Below are 23,742 nucleotides of genomic sequence, written 5' to 3'. Positions count from 1 at the left end.
TTGCAATAGTCAGAAATAATTTCTGATTACTCCTCTCTACTTTCTCCATCTCTCTGATTATCCCACTTCTTCTTTGCCAACCTTTTCCTCCGTAAACTTTCCTGTATGTCCTCATGTCACTGCCAAGTCTCCTCGTCTTCCTTCCTCTGTCCAGATGATACTCCAAGTACCTTCCCAGCTGTCTCCGTCACCATTTCTGCAGTAGTTACCCAACCGTCTGGCAGCTCTTCACTACCACCCACTGCCTGTCTTAACTTCTCCCTGAACTCCACACAACAGTTTTCCTTCTTCAACTTCCACCATTTGATCCTTGGCTCTGCTTTCACTCTCTTCCTCTTCTTGATCTCCAAAGTCCGATGCTGCCTAGCTACATTCTCCCCTTTCATCACCTTGCAGTCTCCCATCTCTTTCAGAATGCACCTCTTTCATGAGATATAGTCCACCTGTGTGCACCTTCCCCTCTTATACATCACCCTGTGTTCCTCCCTCTTCTTGAAATACATATTCACCACAGCCATTTCAGTCCTTTTTGCAAATTCCACCACTATGTGTCCTTCCATTTTCCTCTCCTTGACACCACACCTACCCATCACCTCCTCATCACCTCTGTTCCCTTCACCAACATGCCCATTGATGTCCATTCCAATCACCACTCTCCTCTCTGGGTACACTCTCCACCACTTCATCCAACTTACTCCATAATTCTTCTTTCTCTTCCATCTCACACCCAACTTGTGGGGAATACGCGCCGACAACATTCATCAACACGCCTTCGATTTCTAGCTTCATACTCATCACTCTGTCTGACACTCTCTTCACCTCCAACACACTTTTGACATACTCTTCCTTCAGGATTACCCGTAACCCCATTCTCATCCAATCCATACCGTGGTAGAAGAGTTTGAACCCACCTCCAATATTCCTGGCCTTACTGCCCTTCCACCTGGTCTCTTGCACACACAGTATGTCTACCTTCCTTCTCTCCATCATATCAGCCAGCTCGCTCCCTTTACTAGTGATAGCGCCAACATTCAAAGTTCTGACTCTCACCTCCACACTCCTACCCTTTCTCCTCTCCTGCTGCCTCTGGACATGCCTTCCCCCTCTCCTTCTCCTTTGCCCAACAGTAGCATAGTTTCCACCGGCCCCTGCTGGGAAACAGTACTGATGGCGGTCATTGGTAGCCCGGGCCTCAACAGCTCTGGTATGGAAATCAAATTTATGATTCACATACTTGATTTGGCAAAGGTTTTACGCCGGACGGCCTTCCTGACACAAGCCTCGCCATTTATCTGGGCTTGGGACCGGCACTAAGAATGCATTGGCTTGTGCATCCCCAGTGGCTGGGTTGGACATATGTCACATGACAGCAGTAAAATACGCTCTGGATGCCATTTCATGTTGTTTTTAAGAAATCATTAGCCACTGTTAGCTTAGCATAAGTTGTATTTGCCACTTAAAGATAGAGCAAGTAGGATTTGTCAGTTGCGGTTTGTAAACACAACATTCCAAGTTGGCCCCTCCATCCCGGCTCAACGACACCAGAAGGGCGCGCCCCCTGACTGCAGTTGCCAGAACACATCCAAATGTACAGGCCAACTCTGTGTCGCTCTTCATTCCCATCCTCTCCTTCAGTGATCTCCGGTGGGTGAAAGCCAACCCCAGATTAATTCTCGTTTTGAGACGAGCTTTGTCCGCTTGGTGTTTTGCTTCGCATTTTCATAATATGTGCAAATATATGAAAATTACTAGGGCACAAAAGAAAATTGATTCAATCTTACCGATTTAGTGCGACCCTTGTTTATCTGGTAACCACTGCTACATGTAGAACGTTGTGTCCAGATGAACTGATTCAACTTCCTGGGATTTCTTGGATTACTGAGCATGTATAAAGACATCTAATCCGTGATTGTTAGCAAAATAACTTGTAACAAAAAAAATCACTAATGTGTTAAAATATGTAGTAACCCTGTCATGTGTCATTTCAACTTAAATAACTCAATCTATTTTAACCCTCGTGTTCTGGTCACTAATTTGACCACATCCCACCCATTCTACATCAGCATACCTACAACAGCCTTCAGTCGGGCTCGCTGTTGTGTCCAGCTCTGTCCTGTAAATCCAACGTTCCTGGAGAGACCATTTTCCTTATCTAAAAAAAGAAAACACTTTCAGTCTCAATATTCACAGGCCCTTCAAAAAACAAAAACAAACAACAACAAAAAAACCCAGAACGGGCTCAGGGAAACAGTGCAGTGTGGATAGAGGCGATATTTTTCATCTAAACCTTGGACCCAGGGGTTTTGTAACACAACTTTGGGCCCCAGAACCATATTTGACCTTGGCAGAGGTTTGGAGTGGCTCTTTGTTATTGGTGTTGGACGGCTGTTATAGCTCCTCTGTGCCGCATTGTATTTTTGTGTTGGAGCTGTTGTCTGAATTCCCATGCTGGATTTTCAAAGCATGAAGCACAGCGAAAACATAACGGGGCGAGAGATACCCCCATGCGCCCATTCAAATAATGGATTGCATAAGGCGAGGGCACCCACAAAGAGCAATGTTCTGCCTTTTGTGTACTCTGGCGCAGCCTAAGTTGGCACTAAGACAGTGGTTTTCAATAAACAGCGAATCGCCGCAGACCTCTCCCCATCTGACCCGCCTCTTTCCTCTTCCGGGCGACCTCGCCACTAATACATTTTCATATTGAGACATCCACAACTTTTGTCCCTCGCCCTTCGTGATGGCCTGCAGGATAATATCCACTGATATTAGACGCCGCGTGACATTTCCCACACGTAAAAAGTAGCTTTGGAGTGTGGTAATAAAAATACCTGAGCCGGAGAGTTCACAATCTCACAAAGCCTCCGTGAGTCCTCCGGTCATTGTCAGATGCTGCAGTTATGCAGCAAAATAAGAAGCCTTCTTCTTCTTTCATGCCACACGGCCTTCAAGCGGAAGCTGCGGTAAATAAAGGAGTGGGCTACACTGATGATTCGTGGTTCGGTGTTTAAACCCAGAGCTAATTTTGAAGGGGGGGGGTGCAATCTTCTAATAACTGCAATAATGACCCAGTTTGTGGGCAATATGAGGAAACGCAGGTGCAATCCGGTCTCGACTTGCACTGAAGCTTGGTGTCAGATACTGTTTGCAGTCACGTGTCCCCCCCCCCCCCCCCATGAATGTCCCTGTTTAGTTTTTTTTTCTGTTGTGCGTTTTATGTGAGTGTGCTTCATTTTTCCACTTTCCACAACTCTTCACATCCACATATTTCAAGATAGCTTGTTGATCGCCATTAAAGAGGGCATTTTAAAATATAATGGGCTTAAGTAGACATCCCTGTCTGGAAGAAAAGCCGAATAAGACAGTTGACTTTGCAGCTGACCACTCAAGCATACTTAAGCAACCCCGGATTCTGTCTTCAGGAAATAAATAGAGCATGTGGCGTGAGGTTCAAACGCTTCAGCCACCCAGCCGTATAGATTCAACGCCTGTACCACTGCGCCATCTAGTGGAGTGAATCCGGTATTACCTATGAGCGATGGAATAGGTCAGCAAATAATGATGGCGATGAAGTTGTCCATTTCGCCTCAGAACCGGTCCCGGGTAGGGGAGATCCCGCTCCACTGTCGCTTTCTATATTGATGTTACAGTCTCTGTGTTGTCCTAGCAGATCTAAAGGAGATCAAAAAGGTGTTGTTTTTTTTTCCAGTGGGAGGCCAGAAAATCTGGGGGACTCTGATGGCAAAAAGAGATTAGTATTTTTGCTGGGTGAGCATCTATGTTAGACGTGCAGTTGGTGAACAGCAGCAAATCCCCTGCCCGGTGTCACTTTTACTTTGGTGGCAAGATTGCTTTTTCATCAAGGTCACCGGCAGGTTACTAACTGAACCATGGATGCGTCTCCAATCCTCCTAGGATGGCTCCGTGTACCCCCACCCCACTTCTCCACATCTTCCTTAGATACCAAACTAACACACACACACACATACACACACTTTACAGAAAAGCTTATTCCCACCTCTGTGCCATAAAGTTTACCTTAGCATGGGTTCTCTCAAGAATACCACATTGCTCCCATGTGCACCCACAGTGAAAGACATAATATAATAATAATAATAAAAAAAAACCTGGATTCTGCTTTTTCTCTCTTTTTGGGGGGTGGGGGGTGGGGGTTCAGTGGATATGGGATGCGCATCTTGAAGCTATAACCCCATAATAGAATCACAGGACAAAAAGTGTGTGCTCTCTCTGGGGGTGAAATACCTGCAGAGGCAGCATAACGGTGTTATTTTCAAAGTTAGAGGTAACAAAAAAAACAACAAAGCAAACCTGCTGTTGTAGTCAGTGTACATTATTATTATCATCATTATTCTCCATCCATCCATTATCCAAACCGCTTAGGGTCACGGGGGATGCTGGAGCCTGTCCCAGCAGTCATTGGGTGGCAGGCGGGGAGACACCCTGGACAGGCCGCCAGACCATCACAGGGCCCACACACGTGCACAAACAAACAAACACACACACACACTTGGGGACAATTTAATATGGCCGATTCACCTGACTTACATGCCTTTGGACTGTGGGAGGAAACCAGAGCACCCGTTATCATGATGACGACGATGATGATGATGTTGATTATTATTATTATCATCGTCATCATCATCATCATCAAACCTCCTACTTTCACCGCATCCAAATCATGGTAATGCTGAGTTTATCCACAGGATGTCAGTGCTGCATAAAGTGGCTCTCTCTCTCATGAGGCTATTTTCTCCCCTCATATATTTATATATTTTTATTTTCATCACACCTGTCTATTGTCGCAGTCTTATATCATCCCCCTGTTGTTGTTGTTTTTATTTTGTTTGTTATTGTTGTTTTTTTGGTCTGCTGCTATCTGTTCCGCTGTTCACTCGTTACTCATTTGTGGAAAGGAGCTATACCAACGAGATAATGACTTATTATTATCATCATTATTCAACACCGTTTGTGATCTAGCGAAAGTTCTCATCATGACATTACTTCTGAGCTGAGTGAATATATGCGATGCTGACTTTCTGTCTCGTTTCCTTCCTTATTCAGACAGTCCCGTTTTGACCAGTCGGGTGGCGGTCACCATCCACGTGTTGGACATCAACGAGTTCCCTCCTGAGCTGGCCGTCCCCTACGAAACCTTTGTGTGCGAAAATGCCAAAGTAGGACAGGTACGGTCACAAAACAACTGCATCTGCTCTCTGCTGTTCCCTGCGAGGCATTGCATAACGTCTCACCATGATCCTCGCTGCTAGTGACCAGAAATAATACTGTTTTGTGAGAAAGGAGAGACAGACTGGAGCATAACCAATTAACCTTTAGCCTTTTATTGTGCAAACAGACGGCTACTGTGTCTGTAGCACATTCAAAATGAACATGGGCATAAAACATGTACCGTACATATATAGTCCAGTCCCAACAGGCATTTGGTTTTCCTTGGCTAATTGATCCAAGAGAGGGAAGTACATGAAATAATATCCAACTACCACATACCCACACTGAGCAAAAACATGCACAATTGCAGTCGAAATACAGTTTAAAAAAAAAAACATACAATTGTTGCCTACCAATATGGGGATCGCCGGTTCGGATCCCCGTGTTACCTCCGGCTTGGTTGGGCGTCCCTACAGACACAATTGGCCGTGTCGGCGTGCGGAAGCCAGATGTGGGTATGTGTCCTGGTCACTGCACTAGCGCCTCCTCTGGTCAGTCGGGGCGCCTGTTCGGGGGGGGGGGGGATAGCGTGATCCTCCCACGTGCTACGTCCCCCTGGTGAAACTCCTCACTGTCAGGTGAAAAGAAGCGGCTGGCGACTCCACATGTATTGGAGGAGGCATGTGGTAGTCTGCAGCCCTCCCCGGATCGGCAGAGGCAGTGGAGCAGAGACCGGGACGGCTCGGAAGACTGGGGTAATTGGCCAGACACCACTGGGGAGAAAAAAACATACAATGGCACACAAATACAAATGCAAAGACACATAAGGGAGAATAATGAAACGAGACATGCTAGATGAAGATCACGTGACACATACACAGTCAGCTCTCTAGATACATATACGGGTTCGTTCCAAGGCGAAGATTGCAGGTAACTCAAGGACACCGCCATGCAGTCATACCGATGTTTGCCTTTGTAAGGATCAGCTATCTCGAGGGGCTTTTGCCGAGAATACTGCAGAGCAGCTTGTGCATGTACCGGTTAAACTGCAATGGTTTCACAGGAGTCACATACAGCGGGGAACGGCAGCATAAAGCAGCGGCGGCGATTTGCATATCAGCAAAACCTCAGGAGCACATCTGAGACCCATACATTTGGGATGCGGCGGAGAACCTGCCTTGGCGCATTGTAAACCACCTGTGCCTGTAAATCAGTCCATTAACCAGCATCTATATGCGGTCGGCGTCGTGAGGGGAAGATTTCCTTTTGCCAGCCTATCAAATACCTGTACGCTCCTCATCACACCGAGGATGCTTGGTTGGACCACAGGCCCGAACTCATCTTGTCTGCTTATACGTGTTGTCGTGATAACAACAAGCTCTCAGTATCATCACCCCCATGCTCAGACACACCGCCCCCCCCCCAAACTCGACCCCAATTAGAGATTTACCGCTTTTAGGTGATAGAACACAGATATATATATATTTATGGTAGGATTTACCAGTTCACCCCCCCTCCTCTTCCCTCATAACAATCCCTGCCCCCCCCTTCTGCTAAGGTGGAGGATATCTGTTTTTCTTCACCCTTCGTTTCCGCAGCATGGCTCCGCCAGGTGTTCCTCACAGCATGCGGATGATAAAGAACCCCGGGTCTCCTCCCGTGCAAGCCATTATGAGTCCTTCTTGATGATTAGCGGCACTCACAAGGCTCTAAAACATACAAAAAAAACCTTGTCCGTGTACCGAGTGGCGTCACGCTGTGCCACACCCTCGCTCTAAAGTAATCCATGACCAGGACATAGCTGAGCGACGGGCACAACGAACATGTTTTCAAGTCAAAGTGAGGGCTAGAGGAGGACAGGGCCCCGCGCTGAGATACACCAGATAAGATAAGTCGTGGTCATGCTGAAGAAAGACAGCGTGCTTGCTGACTTCTGGTTACTGGAATGAGAGCCTGACCACCCGGCACGGCTATCATAGGAAGCAAAGCCGTGAATACAGTATGACCGTATTTTCCTCCAAATACTGAGAAATATGAAATATGTTTTGGGGTTGGGGGCGCCCGGGTAGCGTGGCGGTCTATTCCGTTGCCTACCAACACGGGGATCACCGGTTTGAATCCCTGTGTTACCTCCGGCTTGGTCGGGCGTCTCTACAGACACAAGCCGGTGGGAAGCCGGATGTGGGTATATGTCCTGGTCGCTGCTCTAGTGCCTCCTCTGGTCGGCCGCGGCGCCTGTTCGGGGGGGAGGGGGAACTGGGGGGAAGAGCGTGATCCTCCCACGCGCTACGTCGCCCTGGCGAAACCCCTCACTGTCAGGTGAAAAGAAGCAGCCGGCGACTCCACATGTCTCGGAGGAGACGTGGTAGTCTGCAGCCCTCCCCGGATCGGCAGAGGGGGTGGAGCAGCGACCGGGACGGCTTGGAAGAGTGGGGTAATTGGCCAGTTCCAATTGGGGAGAAACAGGTGGGGGGGGGCATATTTTGGGGTTAACGAGCGCTAACCTATAATGTGTTTTTGATTCGTTTTGAGAGTATCACAACCCAATCAGTGTCCCTTGTTGTTTACGTTTGACATGAATCACTCAGTCTCCCCTGTATCGCTGTTCCTTGCTGGCATCGTAACACTTACTTTTGAATTCTGAGGATTAAGCGGATAAAAGATAGAATGTCGAGATAAAAGTGAAAAGAATGTAAATTCCTAGATCACCGGCACTGCTGGCAGGTCAGACATCAAAACCATAACATAAAGAACAGACGACAAATAAACGAAAAAGCCTCATCATAGAGAAATTCCAGCTAAAGAAGAAGACTCGGAGATTAAAGGTAGAATTCCCTTCTTTTTATCTTTGCTTGTTATCTACTCAAAGACCTTTAAAGCAGGTCTTTGTTTGATTAGGCTTTGTAGGACATTGCAGTGAAAATAGTTTTCTTCTTGGTCGAGGTTGAAGTTCAAGATAAAGTTTAACAAGTTTGCAAAAGGAAGAAAATTTGAAGAAATATTGATGGGACGCTCAACATAACTAAAGGCTAAAGGACTAAAGGACGTTTTAGAGTCTAATTGAAATTGTTGAAATTTCAAAATATCTTTATTGGCAAGTCAAGTTTATTATATGAAGTTAAATTTTATACCGGGGCAGCACGGTGGCGCAGTCTTTAGCGCGGTCGCCTCACAGCAACAAGGTCCTGGGGTCGAGCCCCGGGGTAGTCCAACCTTGGGGGTCGTCCTGGGTTGTCCTCTGTGTGGAGTGTGCATGTTCTCCCCATGTCTGCGTGGGTTTCCTCTGGGTGCTCTGGTTTCCTCCCACAGCCCAAAGACACATAGGTCAGGTGACTTGGCTGTACTAAATTTCCCCTGTGTGTGTGTGTGTGTGTGTGTGTGTGTGTGTGTGTGTGTGTGTGTGTGTGTGTGTGTGTGTGTGTGTGTGTGTGTGTGTGTGTGGGCCCTGTGTGTGTGTGGGCCCTGTGTGATGGCCTAGCGGCCTGTCCAGGGTGTCTCCCCGCCTGCCGCCCAATGACCGCTGGAATAGGTTCCAGCATCCCCACGACCCTGAGAGCAGGATAAGCGGTTCGGTTAATGGATGGATGGATGGATAAATTGTATACTGTGTACTTTAAGTTCCCACAGTGATGGACGATCCAGTGAAGGACAATGGACGTCTTCTGTCCTTAGACCCTCGAGTCACATGAGGGAAAAACTCCGCAGGCAAGAAAGACAGGAAAAAACGTGTGTGACAGGTGCCGAGTTGGCAAGGTAAACAACGTGGATGTAGATTTAGGAACCAATCACTAGTGAATATCCTCTGTCAGGACAAAACAATGCAAAATAAACAAATAAATAAATAAGTGGAAGCTGGGATAACCGTTCACGCTGAAGCACACGAAGCATCTGTCCCATGCACCAGCATCATGCAAGTGTTACAGAGCCAAATAAATAAATAAGAAAGAAAAAAAAGGAACAGTCTTCAATCCACACAGCAGACAGACCCCGACACATCACTCACCCCGACAGAGGAGGAGAGAGAGACAGAACAGAGAGGGGATGACGCATAATGGGAGATGTCACAAATAATGAGGAAGCATTTCGCGAACAACAGATATAACAAATGGCAGATAAGAGTCCCCAGACAGAAGACGCAGCGCATACAGAAACCACCCCCCCCCCCACAACCACCACTCTGCACCTCAGTGCCCGAGCTCTCGTCCTGAGACAGGACGCTGACAGGGAAACCTGCAAACCTTCACCACCTGTCTGTGAATGTTCTCATTCATCCAGGTCGGTATATATCCGGATATATACCAAGTCCAGTTGCACTTGATTCAACTCCTTTGGATGACTTCGCCACCTGCTGGTTATGTCCCTAGCGGAGAACAATCTCCATTCGTTACTCCACCGACCCAAGTTTTGGAAAATTATTGCAAATCCATAGCAGCGTAGTTACTACAACCACATGCTTTTCAGGATATATGCGGACGGCAATGACCTGCAAAAGACAGATAGGATAACGAATGAAGAGATGTCCCACGTCATGTGTTCTGATTGGTGCTGACCGAATTTGGTTGGATGTGTCCCGCCCTTTCTTACTGTAACACCGGTTGCATTACAGTTGTCAACGTCCCCCCGGAAATAATGTAAACATTTCAACGTTGATAGCTATGACCAAAGGAGAGAGAACAATGGATCACACTCCTCGAAGGCATGCTTGACTCCTTCTGTCAGCAATATTATGGATTTACAGAGAATACACACTTAGCTTCCAACTGCATTGGCGTGCTTGGTTTTTCCACTGTAGCCCTTTGTCTGCAGAGTTATGAGTTAGCTTGATGAGTTAGCTGAGCAACCACCGCATCGCTAGCCCCAATGGACCAGTTCTAAATCTGCAGCATATGGCTGTCTTACAATACCCGAGAATAGCTTGTGCTTGTTCCTCATGCCTTCGTTGATTTGTGTGGTTTTAATGATACATGTTTTTGATGGGAGCTTTGTCGGGAGACTTCTCCATTGTTCACTTACCCAAATCACCAACATGTATGTGACTCGATGCTATTTTCAAGGAGCACGGTCATCTAAAGTCTTGCCCACCAGAATAGCCATCAGTCTCTTCAAAGCAGGAAAAACCTTTCCAGTTTCTTTGCTGTGTTCAGCCGAGTGTGGAGTTCGGGTCCGGCTGGTGAAACTAGACCAGCAGACACCTCCGCAGAAACGGAGCGACGAGTCAAATGACTTGAGATTGTAAGGCACACTGGAAGACCAGTAGGACGCCACACTGGCGACCAGTACGTACCAGCAGGACACACGGGAAGTGCCGGCTGATGCCAGTCAGACATGAAAGTTGCTGTATTTAGTGTTGCTCTGCAAAACCAGCAAAAATATTATTCCCATTAAAAATAATAAATAAATAAGAAAAAGAGTCTATAGCAGCATCAACACCTGGGACTAGAACAGCGTCCCTAGCATTCTTGACTCGTAACATAGATCCATGTTGACTCAAGGTCAGACACTGCAGGGTGGAGCTTATAAGGTTTCTATTGAAGTGAACAGGAAGGTGGTGATCAACGAAGCATAGCTGCGTTGACCTGGGTGGAGTTATTTAGTATGCAGTGCATCTCACACAACATGAGATGAAATGAAATGACAGCCACTTTATTCAACATGTCTGTGAATGTTCTCATTCATCCAGGTCATGGTTATCCAAAGGAGTTGAATCGAGTGCAACTGGACTTGGTATTTATCCGTGAAGACATTTCGCCTCTCATCCAAGAGGCTTCCTCAGTTCGTGCCTTTCTGACTAGACCAAGCTAGTCTGACTGGCTGGTGATGAGACTCAGAATTTATCCTCTAGGAGTCGTTGTCAGAGCTATAGATGTCCATGGCTCTTCGTGTTCCGATGTTTACCAACGCCCGTCGCTAACAGAGCCATAGATATGAGTTTGGCTCTTTTGTGTACCGATGTTTGGCCGCCCCCGTCGTTGTCAGAGCTATTGATATGCGTGGCTCTTTGTGATCCGATGTTTACCAATGCCCGTCGCTAACAGAGCCATAGATATGAGTTTGGCTGCGTCCGTCATTATCGGAGCTATTGATTTGCATTTGTTTAGCAGCGACGGTTGTTGGGGGTGGTAGTTTCGACTTCATTGTTCAGTGGTCATGAGAGTGGTTGGAGCCGTTAGTGAGCGACTGTTGTTCTTGGAGGCTAGGCTTCTTGAGTCTCCTGGGTAGAGATGAAAGGACGGCATTGTAAGTGGGAGATAGGTGGTGTCGCAGACCTCCTCCTCTGTTGAGGGATGGTTTTTCCAGTTTGGCATAGATGGCTTCCTTCACCCCTCTTTCAAACCATCTATCTTCCCTGTCCAAAATGTGTACGTTGCTGTCCTGGAAGGAGTGTGTCTTCTCCTTTAGGTGTAGATAGACTGCTGAGTCTTGTCCTGAGGAGTTTGGCCTTCTGTGTTGGGCCATCCGTTTGTGTAGTGGTTGTTTGGTTTCTCCTATGTATAGGTCAGTGCAATCCTCGTTGCATTGTACAGCATACACCGGATTGCTTTTCCGGGTGTGTGGTACACGGTCTTTGGGATGAACCAGTCTTTGTTATTTATTCAACACTGTATTCTCCCAATGAATTCGCTGTCTGCATGTAACCCATCCTATTGTATAGCAGCAGTGGGCAGCTGCAGCACCCAGGGACCAACTCTGGTTCTTCTTTCCATTGCCTTGCTCAGGGGCACAGGCAGGAGTATTGTGTGTGTTGGAGTATAATGGAGTATGTGCGTGTGTTGGGGGCCACTGGTTGGGCGAAAAAGCCGTTCTTGTGCTTTGCAGGTTGTTTTTTGTTCTTTTGGTGCAGGTTGACGATATGGTATTCGCTTAAGTTAATTTGTATTCATTATGAATATTTACCAGTCCCTAATGAGGTCAGTCGGATTCATTCATCTTTATTGAAGACTACAGTCCTGTTAAATTTGCAACGCACACAGCTAAATAACCCGTGTTAATTGCCACACCAAGTGCAACACAGGAACATCTGGAAAGCCCCTGACGGACTTCAGAGAAGTTGTGTTCCAGGAGGCCATATAAAATGTAACATGTAAAAAGAAAAAAAATCGTTAAAAAAGTGAAAGGAAAGAAAATAAATCAACTACTTGATGTTCGTCAGAAGGAAAATAGTTGTGCCGACCCGCCTGTTGAAGTGTTATAAATTTGTCAAATTAAATAAAACAGGGTCACGGGCGTCCGGGTGGCGTAGCGGTCTATTCCGTTGCCTACCAACACGGGGATCGTCGGTTCGAATCCCCGTGTTCCCTGTGGTTTGGTCGGGCGTCCCTACAGGCACAATTGGCCGTGTCTGCAGGTGGGAAGCCGGATGTGGGTGTGAGTCCTGGTCGCTGCACTAGCTCCTCCTCTGGTCGGTCGGGGCGTCTGTTTGGGGGGGGACTGGGGGGAACAGCGTGATCCTCCCACGCGCTACGTCCCACTGGCGAAACTCCTCACTGTCAGGTGAAAAGAAGTGGCTGGCGACTCCACATGTATCGGAGAAGGCATGTGGCAGTCTGCAGCCCTCCCTGGATCGACAGAGGGGCGGGGCGGCGACCGGAATGGCTTGGTATAGTGGCGTAATTGGCTGTATACAACTGGGGAGAAAAAAAAGGGGGGGAATATCAATTCAGTGCTCAGTGACTGTACCATAACTTCAGAAGTATTTTTTTTGCAATAGTCAGAAATAATTTCTGATAATTGTATTTGCATTAATTTCAGTATCAAATTGTTGCAACATTTCAACTTGAACAACACATACCTGAACAAGCACATTTATGTTTTGTGCAAGTCCAATCATTTATTTATTTATTTCACAAAGTCAGGTTTTGTTAATCATAAGATAGCAGTTCCACACGGCAACCCCGCCGTCCCTGTCTGAGAATATTATATAACTCAATCTTTCCTTTTTTTTTCTTTTCATTTTTCTCTCTTTTCCACCTCAGCACATTATTAAACATTCCCGGTCCAACAACAGTTTGCCTGGATATTCTCAGGTGTAGGATGGTGCCTCTGTTCATTTTAATTCAGAACACAGTCTCGCTGTCTGTCCCTTATGAATATTTCAAGTTTCAACAAAGGTCAAACAAGTTCCTTTATTTTTTATGTGTATCCAAATGGGTGCCTTATATAAAGACATATGCAACTAAGTCATTAAAACTGAGGGTCGGGACCGAGAATGACTAATGCTTCTGTTCCTGGTGAGACCTCGCTTTAAGACAGGAATACTATCGTCCCCTAATGAGCCTGGGTGGTCTTTGTTCAAACCAAATTCTCTGTTTTGGACACGAGCCGACAGTCTAAGACCCGCCGCCTAATTATACACAAGGGCAACCTCTCATCTCTCTCCCATCCCTTGTTTCCATAGGTGATTCAAACCTTCAGTGCAAAAGACCAGGACCTACCGACGGCCGGCCAGAAGTTCTCGTTTAAAACCCCGAAGGAAGATTTGAAAAACAAGAACTTCACCATCTGGGACTTTGGAAGTGAGTCATCTTGTCTGACAGCAGCAGTTCCTGATGACAAAGAGATTCAAACAAACACTCGTTCCTCTCGAAAATCTATATTAGATGTTTGCAGAGTCAAACAGGGTAGCGTAGCGTCTCGGTGCATGCTCAATGACCCGGGTAAGAAAACCAAAGAAAGTTGAATCGGTTCATCTGGACACTGTGTTTATTGACAGGTTCGTTTCATCGCTCACCTAAATGACCTCTTCAGTCTCAACTGACTGCAGGTATCCTCACCCTTACAAACAATACAGCGGCATAACAACCGAAACCAACGACTAGTTTCATATGCAAATATGGGTGTGAGCATTAACTAGAGTTACAGTGGTCATGTGTACTATTCACAGAGGGTTGGGGAATAGTTGCAATCGCAGAATTGTAAGATGGTGACAGATGTACCCTTAGCCCCCCCCCTCCAATTGGTTCAGGGATGGTCGTTCCCTCTTCACATAGATGGCCTCCTTCACTCCCCGTTCAAACCAGCGTTCCTCCCTATCAAGGATGGTCACATCCTCTTCCTTGAAAGAGTGGCCGCTGGTCTGTAGATGGTGTGGACTGTGGAGTCCTGGCCTGACGTGTTAGCTCTCCTGTGTTGTGCCATCCTCTTGGCCAGCGTCTGTTTAATTTCCCCAGTGTACAAGTCACCGCAGTCCTCCTGGGACTTAGCCGCACTATATTATTAACCTGGCACAGTGGCACTGTATTGCTCTGTTTGTGCCAGGGGACCCGTCGCCATCTTATAAACAGTAGGCTTTGTGGTGGTATTGTTTATAAGGGTGGGGATACCTGCAGTTGAAGAGGTCACTTAGTTGAGTGATGAAACGTTTCCGTCAATAAACGTTGTGTCCAGATGAACTGATTCAACTTTCTTTGAAGGTAGCATAGACATGAGAAAATGGAAATGTATGTATATATATGTTGGATAACTGGCATGAGATTAGCAGATAGGAATAACTAATGCAAGAGATACTGACATGTAGTGTCTAGTCTTTGTGAAATTAAATGTTTAAAGCAACCCTGCTATGATATCTTTGCTTGAAATGGGACATTTTCCTCAGTGACTTGGGATAGGAAATAGGACGATCTCTCTTTCAAGACCCCATTACTAGGCGGCTGAAAAGTTTCAAGCTCCCAGCTAATGAGAATGTTGCAGCTGTAAAAAAAAAAAAAAAAAAACTAAAATGCACTAGGTCAAACATCTTTCTCATAATGACACTACCGAAGTCGACACTGCCGGGGCCCTTTGAAGTCTAACCGCAGAAGAAGAAGGGGGGGGGGGTGATGAAAAGTGGGACATGGCAGGATGAAGCCGAGGAAACGAATGCATTTGCCAACCTTGACAGGCCCCCGGTTCGAACCTCTGATCCAGTTTTAGCTTTTGGACACACTGTCTTGCAGCTCGCCGCCTGCCAGGGGCCCACTAGACGCGCTCCTCAGATACAGAGCGAGATCTGATACGCGGGGACAGGGCGAGCGAGCACCACAGGTTCAGCAGAGAGAGAGAGTGGAGGGGGGGGGGGGGGGTGTTGCAGCAACATGGTTGTGTGCGGGGGGGGGGGGTGTTGCAGCAACATGGTTGTGTGCGACATGCGAGGCATGCTAAAATCTCTGACCTGCTGTCAAGAAAAAGTGCCAGGCTTAGTCAGTGGAACAAATCCGGCCCGACAGAGGTCACACAGCCTAGCTTCGGGTCCAACCCGACACCTTCCCGCTCTATCTTATACGTTGTCGACTTCTATTCCGCTTTTCCCGAGCGCTCACACCTTCCAGCCGTCGTCACAAGATATTCCCTCCGTGTATTTTGTCTTGTTTATTTTATTTTATTTTTTTTCCCATTTTTTGGCTATTATCTACCCGAGTGGCCAGATAGCAGAATCTCTGCTGATCTTAATAGCTCCCACGTGCGTGCCAGGCGGAGGGAGAAAGCCATGTTCACAGCAGCGATTTTCCCGGTGAAAGGAACTCTGGGTCTTCTTGTCGGCTTTTAGGAATAAAAAGGTGACTGCCGGAGCTTTGATATCACAAGACTTTGATAACGTGCATTTTCCGATCACATTCGGAGCGCTGTGTTGGAGGGGGGAAATCAATATCAAACAGAGTTTATCAGACATTGAGCAGCTTTAACTTCCTGGAAGCCCACCTCCAGACTTGTAGTGCGGCCAACTTTGTAGTAGAAGTGAAGTTCCACTTAAAAAAATCCTACTGTGTATTTTCTTGTTTTTTTTGTTGATATCTTGGAATGAGACATCTTTTTGAGGAGTTGTCTTTTACTATTTATGAATGCCGGAGCTGTTCAGGCTCATGCAGCAGAACCTTTGGTCGTCCCAAACACATTTTTAAGATTTTTCTCTTCACCAGACTTTACTGAAAGCTTCCGCTTCTGTCGTGATTATCTAATCTATCTATCTATCTATCTATCTATCTATCTATCTATCTAGCTATCTAGCTATCTAGCTATCTATCTATCTATCTATCTATCTATCTATCTATCTATCTATCTATCTATCTAGCTATCTATCTATCTAGCTATCTAGCTATCTATCCATCCACTGACCCACCCACCCATTCATCCATCCATCCATCCAGCTATCTATCTATCCATCTATCTATCTATCCATCCACCCATCCACCCACCCACCATCCGTCCATCCATCCATCTATCTGTCTACCTATCTATCTATCAGTTCATCGTGTGATCTGTTAAAGAGAAGGAAATCCATCCCCCTTATCTATCAATCTATCTATCCATCCACCCACCCATTCTATCTATCTATCTATCTATCTATCTATCTATCTATCTATCTATCTATCTATCTATCTATCTATCTATCTATCTATCTATCTATCTATCTATCTATGGGTTCATCGTACGATCTGTTAAAGAGAAGAAAATCTGTTTTGTGTGACTTCAGTTGAAAAACAAATTGTTTCTAACTATATAAGATGGTTATGTTAGAACTTTTCACTGTTTTTTTTTTCTTTTTTCGGTAAAACCTGCAATTCTTCTTCTTTCCCTGCTCCCAGACAACACTGCCGGGATAGTGACAAAGAGGAGCGGCTTTAGACGGCGTTCCCAGGAAATCTACTCCCTCCCGGTGGTGATCGAGGACAATGGCTACCCCCCCAAGAGCAGCACCGGCACCCTGACCATCCATGTGTGCGGCTGCGAGTCAGACGGATCCCTGCTGACCTGCAGCGCGGAGGCCATCTTCCTCCCGGTGGGCCTCAGCACCGGCGCCCTGGTCGCCATCCTCCTCTGCATCATCATTCTGTTAGGTGAGACCTGTCGACTGTCAGTTCCCGAATGTTAATGTAGTGAAATCTATCCAATTTCCCTGTTTGAGCGGTTCTGTGTCTTACTCTAAGAGACAAGAGGGGCCTTTTGTTGCATCTAACGTGGGACTTGCTCATATTATGACCCCAGATGTTTGAAATTAAAGACTGTTATATTTGATGTTGAATTATAGAAAGTATGACATTGTTCTGCTGTTGTAATACATATTAGATGCTAGTTAATATGTCAGTAGCATCAGTTAAAGGTATGTGCTACACATTATTGGACTATGAGAACATCAGAACTAGTATGTAGTTCTCTAGCGAGCATCAAGAGGTCTGCAATTGATTGCAGGATGTATACGAGGTCACATGGTTGAAGATGGATGTTAGATTGGCACTGGGGGCCTTTATCTTGATTGGCTCTATAAGGTACAATTCAATTCCTTGGCCACTTCCCCCGCGACCTCAGCTTTAAGTCTCTCCAAGGTCATTGTTGTAAAAGTCCTCCTTATCTCTCCACCGTTAGCATCCAAGCTCATCTGCATCACAGGGAGGAAGTAAATATAGGTTTATTACATCATATCCTGAATGACATGCAGGGGATGGTCAGTTGTTAAGTCATGTGTCAGTGTTACAGAGGACGTCAAGGGTAGCACTTACCTTTCTTAATCTGTGACCATGGAAACCGCATCCCTTTATTAGTATGTCTCCATACTAATGTACAGTCTCATAAAACCCTTACCTATTATTGTGACACCAATGCATTTTTTTTAATGTCACTGCTCATTTCACATTAGAAGTGTGAATTTAATGTTTTTAATTTGCACTCTGAGAGGTTCTTTAGTTGACCTTACAGAGGGTGTGAAAGCCCCTGCAGCCAGCAGCCTGGCTGTTGCTGGTGTGGGGCGCTACGTTGGTATCTTTTTGTTTGTTTTTTGTTTTGTTTTGTCTTTTCATTTTACAAGTTGTGAAGAATGGTTTCAGAGCTGCGAGTCAACGTTTACCGAGGCTGAAGCTAATACCGAACTGTCACACTGTCCCCGAGGAGGAAAGTGCCGCTGAAAATCAAAAGTCTCACTCGGAACATTTTCCCCCGGAGCAGCTTAGTCCTTTTAGTGGTGGATTTTGTCTGGATGACCCAGTTGTTCCGAGAGGAGGAGTGAAAAGGGGGGAAATCGTGCTGTTGAGCGCGGCCGGCCGGCCTTCATATGCGTTGCTGTTTGTCCAAAACTGACATGGCGAGGCCCCACCCAGCAGCAGGAGCAGCTGTCTAAGCAATGTGTCTGATAATAACAATAATATAAATAAAGGCCTCTTGCTGCAGTGCAGATAGAAACCACCAGGGAGAGCTGGCGCACCATAACCCGACCCAGTAAGCGTCCATCACTTGGGAAGGAAGGCAGAGACAAGGAAAAGGGGAGAGAGGAAGGAATCTACATCAGGCATATATGTCTTCCCCCCCCCCCCCCCCCCCCATCTGAATGTGTTTATTGACTGACTGACTTCAGCTGAACGTGTGCATCATTCTGCTCGGTGCCCTCCCTCGCAGGTGTACCGTATGTTTAAGGCTCATATGGGCATTGCTTGTTTTGTAGTATTTATGACTCAGAGGACAGAAAGATAATGAGACAAAGACGGGAACAGCGACAAGAGAGACAGGAAGAGATGGAGCGTGAGAATTGGGTGATAAAGTGCTCTTTTATTCATCTTTTTTGCAAGATTGTGCATGTTATGTGGAAATCATAGCATCCTCCTATGGGCCTTTGCAGCAGTCTCTCAAGGCCATCATGCAGAAAGCAGGAATTGCTCCGTTAAACAGAAACTATTTGTGTACTCGCAAGAGCACACGTCTCACCCCTTATTTTCACTGTATTCAAGACCAGTGCCCACTACAGGCCAAAGAGCAGAGCACCGGTAGGTCATGGGCAGTTTCCCGTCTGCCGAAAACTTTCCGGCCTAATCATCAGAATGAGTTATATATGCAAGAGTTTCCTCATTTTTACATTAGGGGGGGAAAAAAACTGGATGATTTGTGAGCCAATACAAAAGTTATTTGGGGTAAAATTTACATTTATAATGCTAAAGGGTTGAAGATGAAACCCTTCCTCAGTGCTTTTCATAAGGACAGCTGTACCCATTTTTCATCTTTAAGATATGTGAAGAAAAATAAAAATGCAAAATTTTGGACTTAGTAGAAGACTTGTTAAAATATTACCATTATTATCAAATTAAGCCCCCCCCCCCGAGATATCATATGCCTTTATTCTATTTCTGTTCCCCTTATTCTATTTCATGGTTATCTGCCTGATCCTAACTTCCTAACTTTGTACTTCCATTGAGTCTGTCACAAAGCATCTCCACCTTATTTTTTTTGTACATTTGCTTGAGCTTAATTGAAGATAAATACAACACGGGGATCGCCGGTTCGAATCCCCGTGTTACCTCTGGCTTGGTCGAGCGTCCCTACTGACACAGTTGCTGCGGGTGGGAAGCTGGATGTGGGTGTGTGTCCTGGTTGCTTGCACTAGCTCCTCCTCTGGTCGGTCGGGGCGCCTTTTTCGGGGGGGAGGGGGAACTGGGGGGGAATAGTGTGATCCTCCCACACGCTACGTCCCCCCTGCGAAACTCCTCACTGTCAGGTGAAAAGAAGCGGCTGGCGACTCCACATGTATGGGAGGAGCCATGTGGTAGTCTGCAGCCCTCCCCGGATCAGCAGGGGGGGTGGAGCAGTGACCGGGACGGCTTGGAAGAGTGGGGTAATTGGCCGGATTCAATTGGGGAGAAAAAAAAGGGGGGGGGGGAATTCCACATATAAAAAAAAAGATGAATAAATTAACAGACCTGGATGAGGGTGTCTGTGTGTGTCCATTGGGCTGACATGCGGTCTGTCATTTTGTGTCCTCAGTTATCGTGGTCCTCTACGTGGGCCTGAGAAGGCAGAAGAAGAAGGAGACCCTCATGTCGTCCAAGGAGGACATCCGGGACAACGTGATCCACTACGACGACGAGGGCGGCGGGGAGGAAGACACGCACGCCTTCGACATGGGGACTCTCCGCAACCCCAAGGCCATCAAAGAGAACCTGTTCCGCAGGGACGTCAAGCCCGACAGCAAGAGAGGCCCCCGGCCCGCCTGCTCCCAGGACAGCGCCGACATCCGCGACTTCATCGACCAGCGTCTGAAAGAGCACGACGTGGACAACGCGGCGCCGCCCTACGACTCCCTGGCCACGTACGCCTACGAGGGCGGGGGCTCCGTGGCCGAGTCGCTCAGCTCCATCGAGTCGCTGGCCGTCGACCTCGAGGAGGACTACGATTACCTCAACGACTGGGGGCCGCGCTTTAAGACACTGGCAGGGATATTCGGGGAACAGTTGGAAAACCAGTCAGACACAAAGACCCCGGAGAACACACATTGATGTTGTTCGTCTCACTCCCAAACGGGAAAGCATCGTTTTTGGTTGGGGGACATGTTGACCTTGTTTCCCCCCCTCTCCTCTATGTAATTGTTTCTAGTTCAGGGTTTTTATTATTTTCAGTTTTAGTTAGCTCACCATTTACTATTCTAGTTAGCTTACCGCTCCACTCTCGAACCCGATATTGTACAGGAAGAAAGGTAAAAAAAAAAAGAAAAAAAAATGCAAAACAAAAATGTAATTAGATGAGCATCGCCGGTCACTCAATTACCTTTCAATTCGTTAAGGTCACACTTATTTCCACCTGGAGAGTAACACAAACTACAACAGGAAATGTGGCCATTTCCTGGAACATCCTTAAAAAAGTGCCTCTATATAAGTACCTTCTTTGCTATTCCACACTACATATCCAATATCGTCTCGCGCGGAAACCAATTAGGTGGAGCTGATTCGTTCGGCACACTTTGCTCCGACTGGATGAAGCGTCCGCCGACACCCTCCTCAACCCTGTGGAGACGACGGAGAGGCCGAAGTTGGGCCAAAGATGTTTTGAATGTTATTTATTGTTCTGTTTATTTATTGATCGATCGAGCCGATTGATTTTCACGTTTTGTGTATTTATCTATTTATCTCTTGTCATTAATCCGTATTTTTTATGTTTTTGGAGACGTGGGAGAAAAAAACAACGACAAAAAAAAACAAAAACAAACGGATTTTGTAATTACTCGAGACCCCCTTGAAAATGGACTTCTGTGTCGGGTGGGTCCTGTGAATAGACTTCTACTAGACTTGTAAAAAGATAATTTAGGGCTAAATACCGCTGTTCAGTCATGTAATAAACACTGTTTTTCTTAAATAAACCACACTTGGACAAAAAAAAAATAACATTAAATAAATAAACCCTGACGCTTTCTTTCTTAAGCAGCGTTAGTGCCCTTGGCGGGCATCCTGCTCGCCCAAACAGCCCCACATTGGCAATCGAGTTATGGCAGTTTTGCATCTCCTCACACGTTGGGTCCAAATACAACACCGAGTCAAACAGCCTTCCTCTCTCCTCGGGTACAGGCTGGTATGAAAAACACAACCCCGAAAGTTAAAAAATGGTAGTAAAATTCAGCCCAGACACATTTACCCACCACCTCACGTCAGGTCCACCACCTCACGTCAGGTCCACCACCTCACGTCAGGTCCACCATCACCACATCGGGTCCTTCACCTCACATCAGGTCCTCCACCTCACATCAGGTCCTCCACCTCACGTCAGGTCCACCATCACCACATCAGGTCCTTCACCTCACATCAGGTCCACCACCTCACGTCAGGTCCACCACCTCACGTCAGGTCCACCACCTCACGTCAGGTCCACCATCACCACATCAGGTCCTTCACCTCACATCAGGTCCTTCACCTCACATCAGGTCCACCACCTCACGTCAGTCCACCATCACCACATCAGGTCCAACACCTCACGTCAGGTCCTCCACCTCACGTCAGGTCCTCCACCTCACGTCAGGTCCACCATCACCACATCGGGTCCTTCACCTCACATCAGGTCCACCACCTCACGTCAGGTCCACCATCACCACATCGGGTCCTTCACCTCACATCAGGTCCTCCACCTCATGTCAGGTCCTCCACCTCACGTCAGGTCCACCATCACTACATCGGGTCCTTCACCTCACATCAGGTCCACCACCTCACGTCAGGTCCACCACCTCACGTCAGGTCCACCATCACCACATCAGGTCCTTCACCTCACATCAGGTCCTTCACCTCACATCAGGTCCACCACCTCACGTCAGGTCCACCACCTCACGTCAGGTCCACCATCACCACATCAGGTCCACCATCACCACATCAGGTCCAACACCTCACATCAGATCCACCATCACCACATCAGGTCCAACACCTCACATCAGGTCCACCACCTCACGTCAGGTCCACCATCACCACATCGGGTCCACCACCTCACATCAGGTCCACCACCTCACATCAGGTCCTTTACCTCATATCAGGTCCACCACCTCACGTCAGGTCCACCATCACCACATCAGGTCCACCACCTCACATCAGGTCCTTCACCTCACATCAGGTCCTTTACCTCATATCAGGTCCACCACCTCACATCAGGTCCACCATCACCGCATCAGGTCCACCACCTCACATCAGGTCCACCGTCACCACATCAGGTCCACCATCACCGCATCAGGTCCACCACCTCACATCAGGTCCACCACCTCACATCAGGTCCACCGTCACCACATCAGGTCCACCGTCACCACATCAGGTCCACCATCACCGCATCAGGTCCACCACCTCACATCAGGTCCACCGTCACCACATCAGGTCCACCATCACCACATCAGGTCCACCACCTCACATCAGTCCACCGTCTCCCCGCTGTGCATGCTGCACAACGCTGCAGCGGCGTGCCATTAGGTTGCTGAACAGCGTGCGCTGCCTCGAGCGCATTAAAACCTAATTTCGAAATTAAATTGACGTGCAAGGCATCAGGCCGGGCTCATTCATGTTCCCGTTCCTGTTTGTATTCCACGCCGAGGCTCCTCCACTCGGTTTGAAGGTTCTGTTAACTTTTATTTTGGACATGCTGCGTTGATGTCGATGCTCTCAGAGATACGCAGCTGGGGCATTTCACTTACCGGCGGAAAATGTGTCAGACCACCTGTCTAGATATGTGAAATGGGGGAAAGACACACACAAACACACACACACACATTATCATCATCATCATCATCATCATCATCATCACCACAATATTGCATTTGTGGAGTTTTTGCCTGAAAAACCAGATGTGTTGTTGAGTCATACGCCGCGTCTTCTTTTCATAGTTTGGGTACGGCTAGGTTCATTTTCTGCACTTTTCCAAGGTTTCTAAGACAGAGCGAAGCCCCCCCGCCCCCCTGCCCCCCCCCACCCTTCTCAAAGGTTGACACATTATTTTATTGCCTATGTGCGCCCCTCCCCCCCCCCAAGCCCTTACAATGGAACTGCATTGTCTTCTTTGCATGGAGGAGGACATTAGTCCGGCAGCTGTGATTTACATTAGACACACTGGAAGACGGACGCCCTTGCGGAAGGTTGGTTGCAGATTTGCATCATCAGCGAAAAAGCTCCGGATTCAGCTTTCAGTTTCAGCTTTGAGTTGGGTTTCACTCCCGCCATGTTCCCCCCTGCCACGGCGCGGAGCGGCCCGGAGCTCTGGCTCCGGCTGCCGGTGACGTCACAGGAAGAGTGGCTGAAAAGTCGATGCAATCGGAGAAATGAAATGCAGCTTTTCCACGGATGGATCTGGAGTGATCCTGACCGTCTG

The 23,742-nt window shown here is 47.2% G+C and overlaps 1 protein-coding gene across 1 annotated transcript in view; it reads left to right on the top strand.

The window, feature by feature from the left end:
• LOC130129502 (cadherin-12-like) overlaps positions 1-20,414 on the top strand; it is a 104,270-nt gene extending 83,856 nt beyond the window's left edge. The window contains exons 8-11 of the mRNA XM_056299050.1: positions 5,083-5,204; positions 13,583-13,700; positions 16,746-16,997; positions 19,903-20,414. Of these exons, the coding sequence (XP_056155025.1) occupies positions 5,083-5,204; positions 13,583-13,700; positions 16,746-16,997; positions 19,903-20,414 (1,004 nt within the window). The remainder of the gene's footprint in view (positions 1-5,082; positions 5,205-13,582; positions 13,701-16,745; positions 16,998-19,902) is intronic.
• The last annotated feature ends 3,328 nt before the right edge of the window (positions 20,415-23,742 follow it).

This window comes from Lampris incognitus, chromosome 19, assembly GCF_029633865.1.
Source record: "Lampris incognitus isolate fLamInc1 chromosome 19, fLamInc1.hap2, whole genome shotgun sequence".
NCBI lineage: Eukaryota > Metazoa > Chordata > Actinopteri > Lampriformes > Lampridae > Lampris > Lampris incognitus.
The sequence above is the reverse complement of the archived record's forward strand: the minus strand, read 5'-3'. Positions and strand labels throughout refer to the sequence as shown.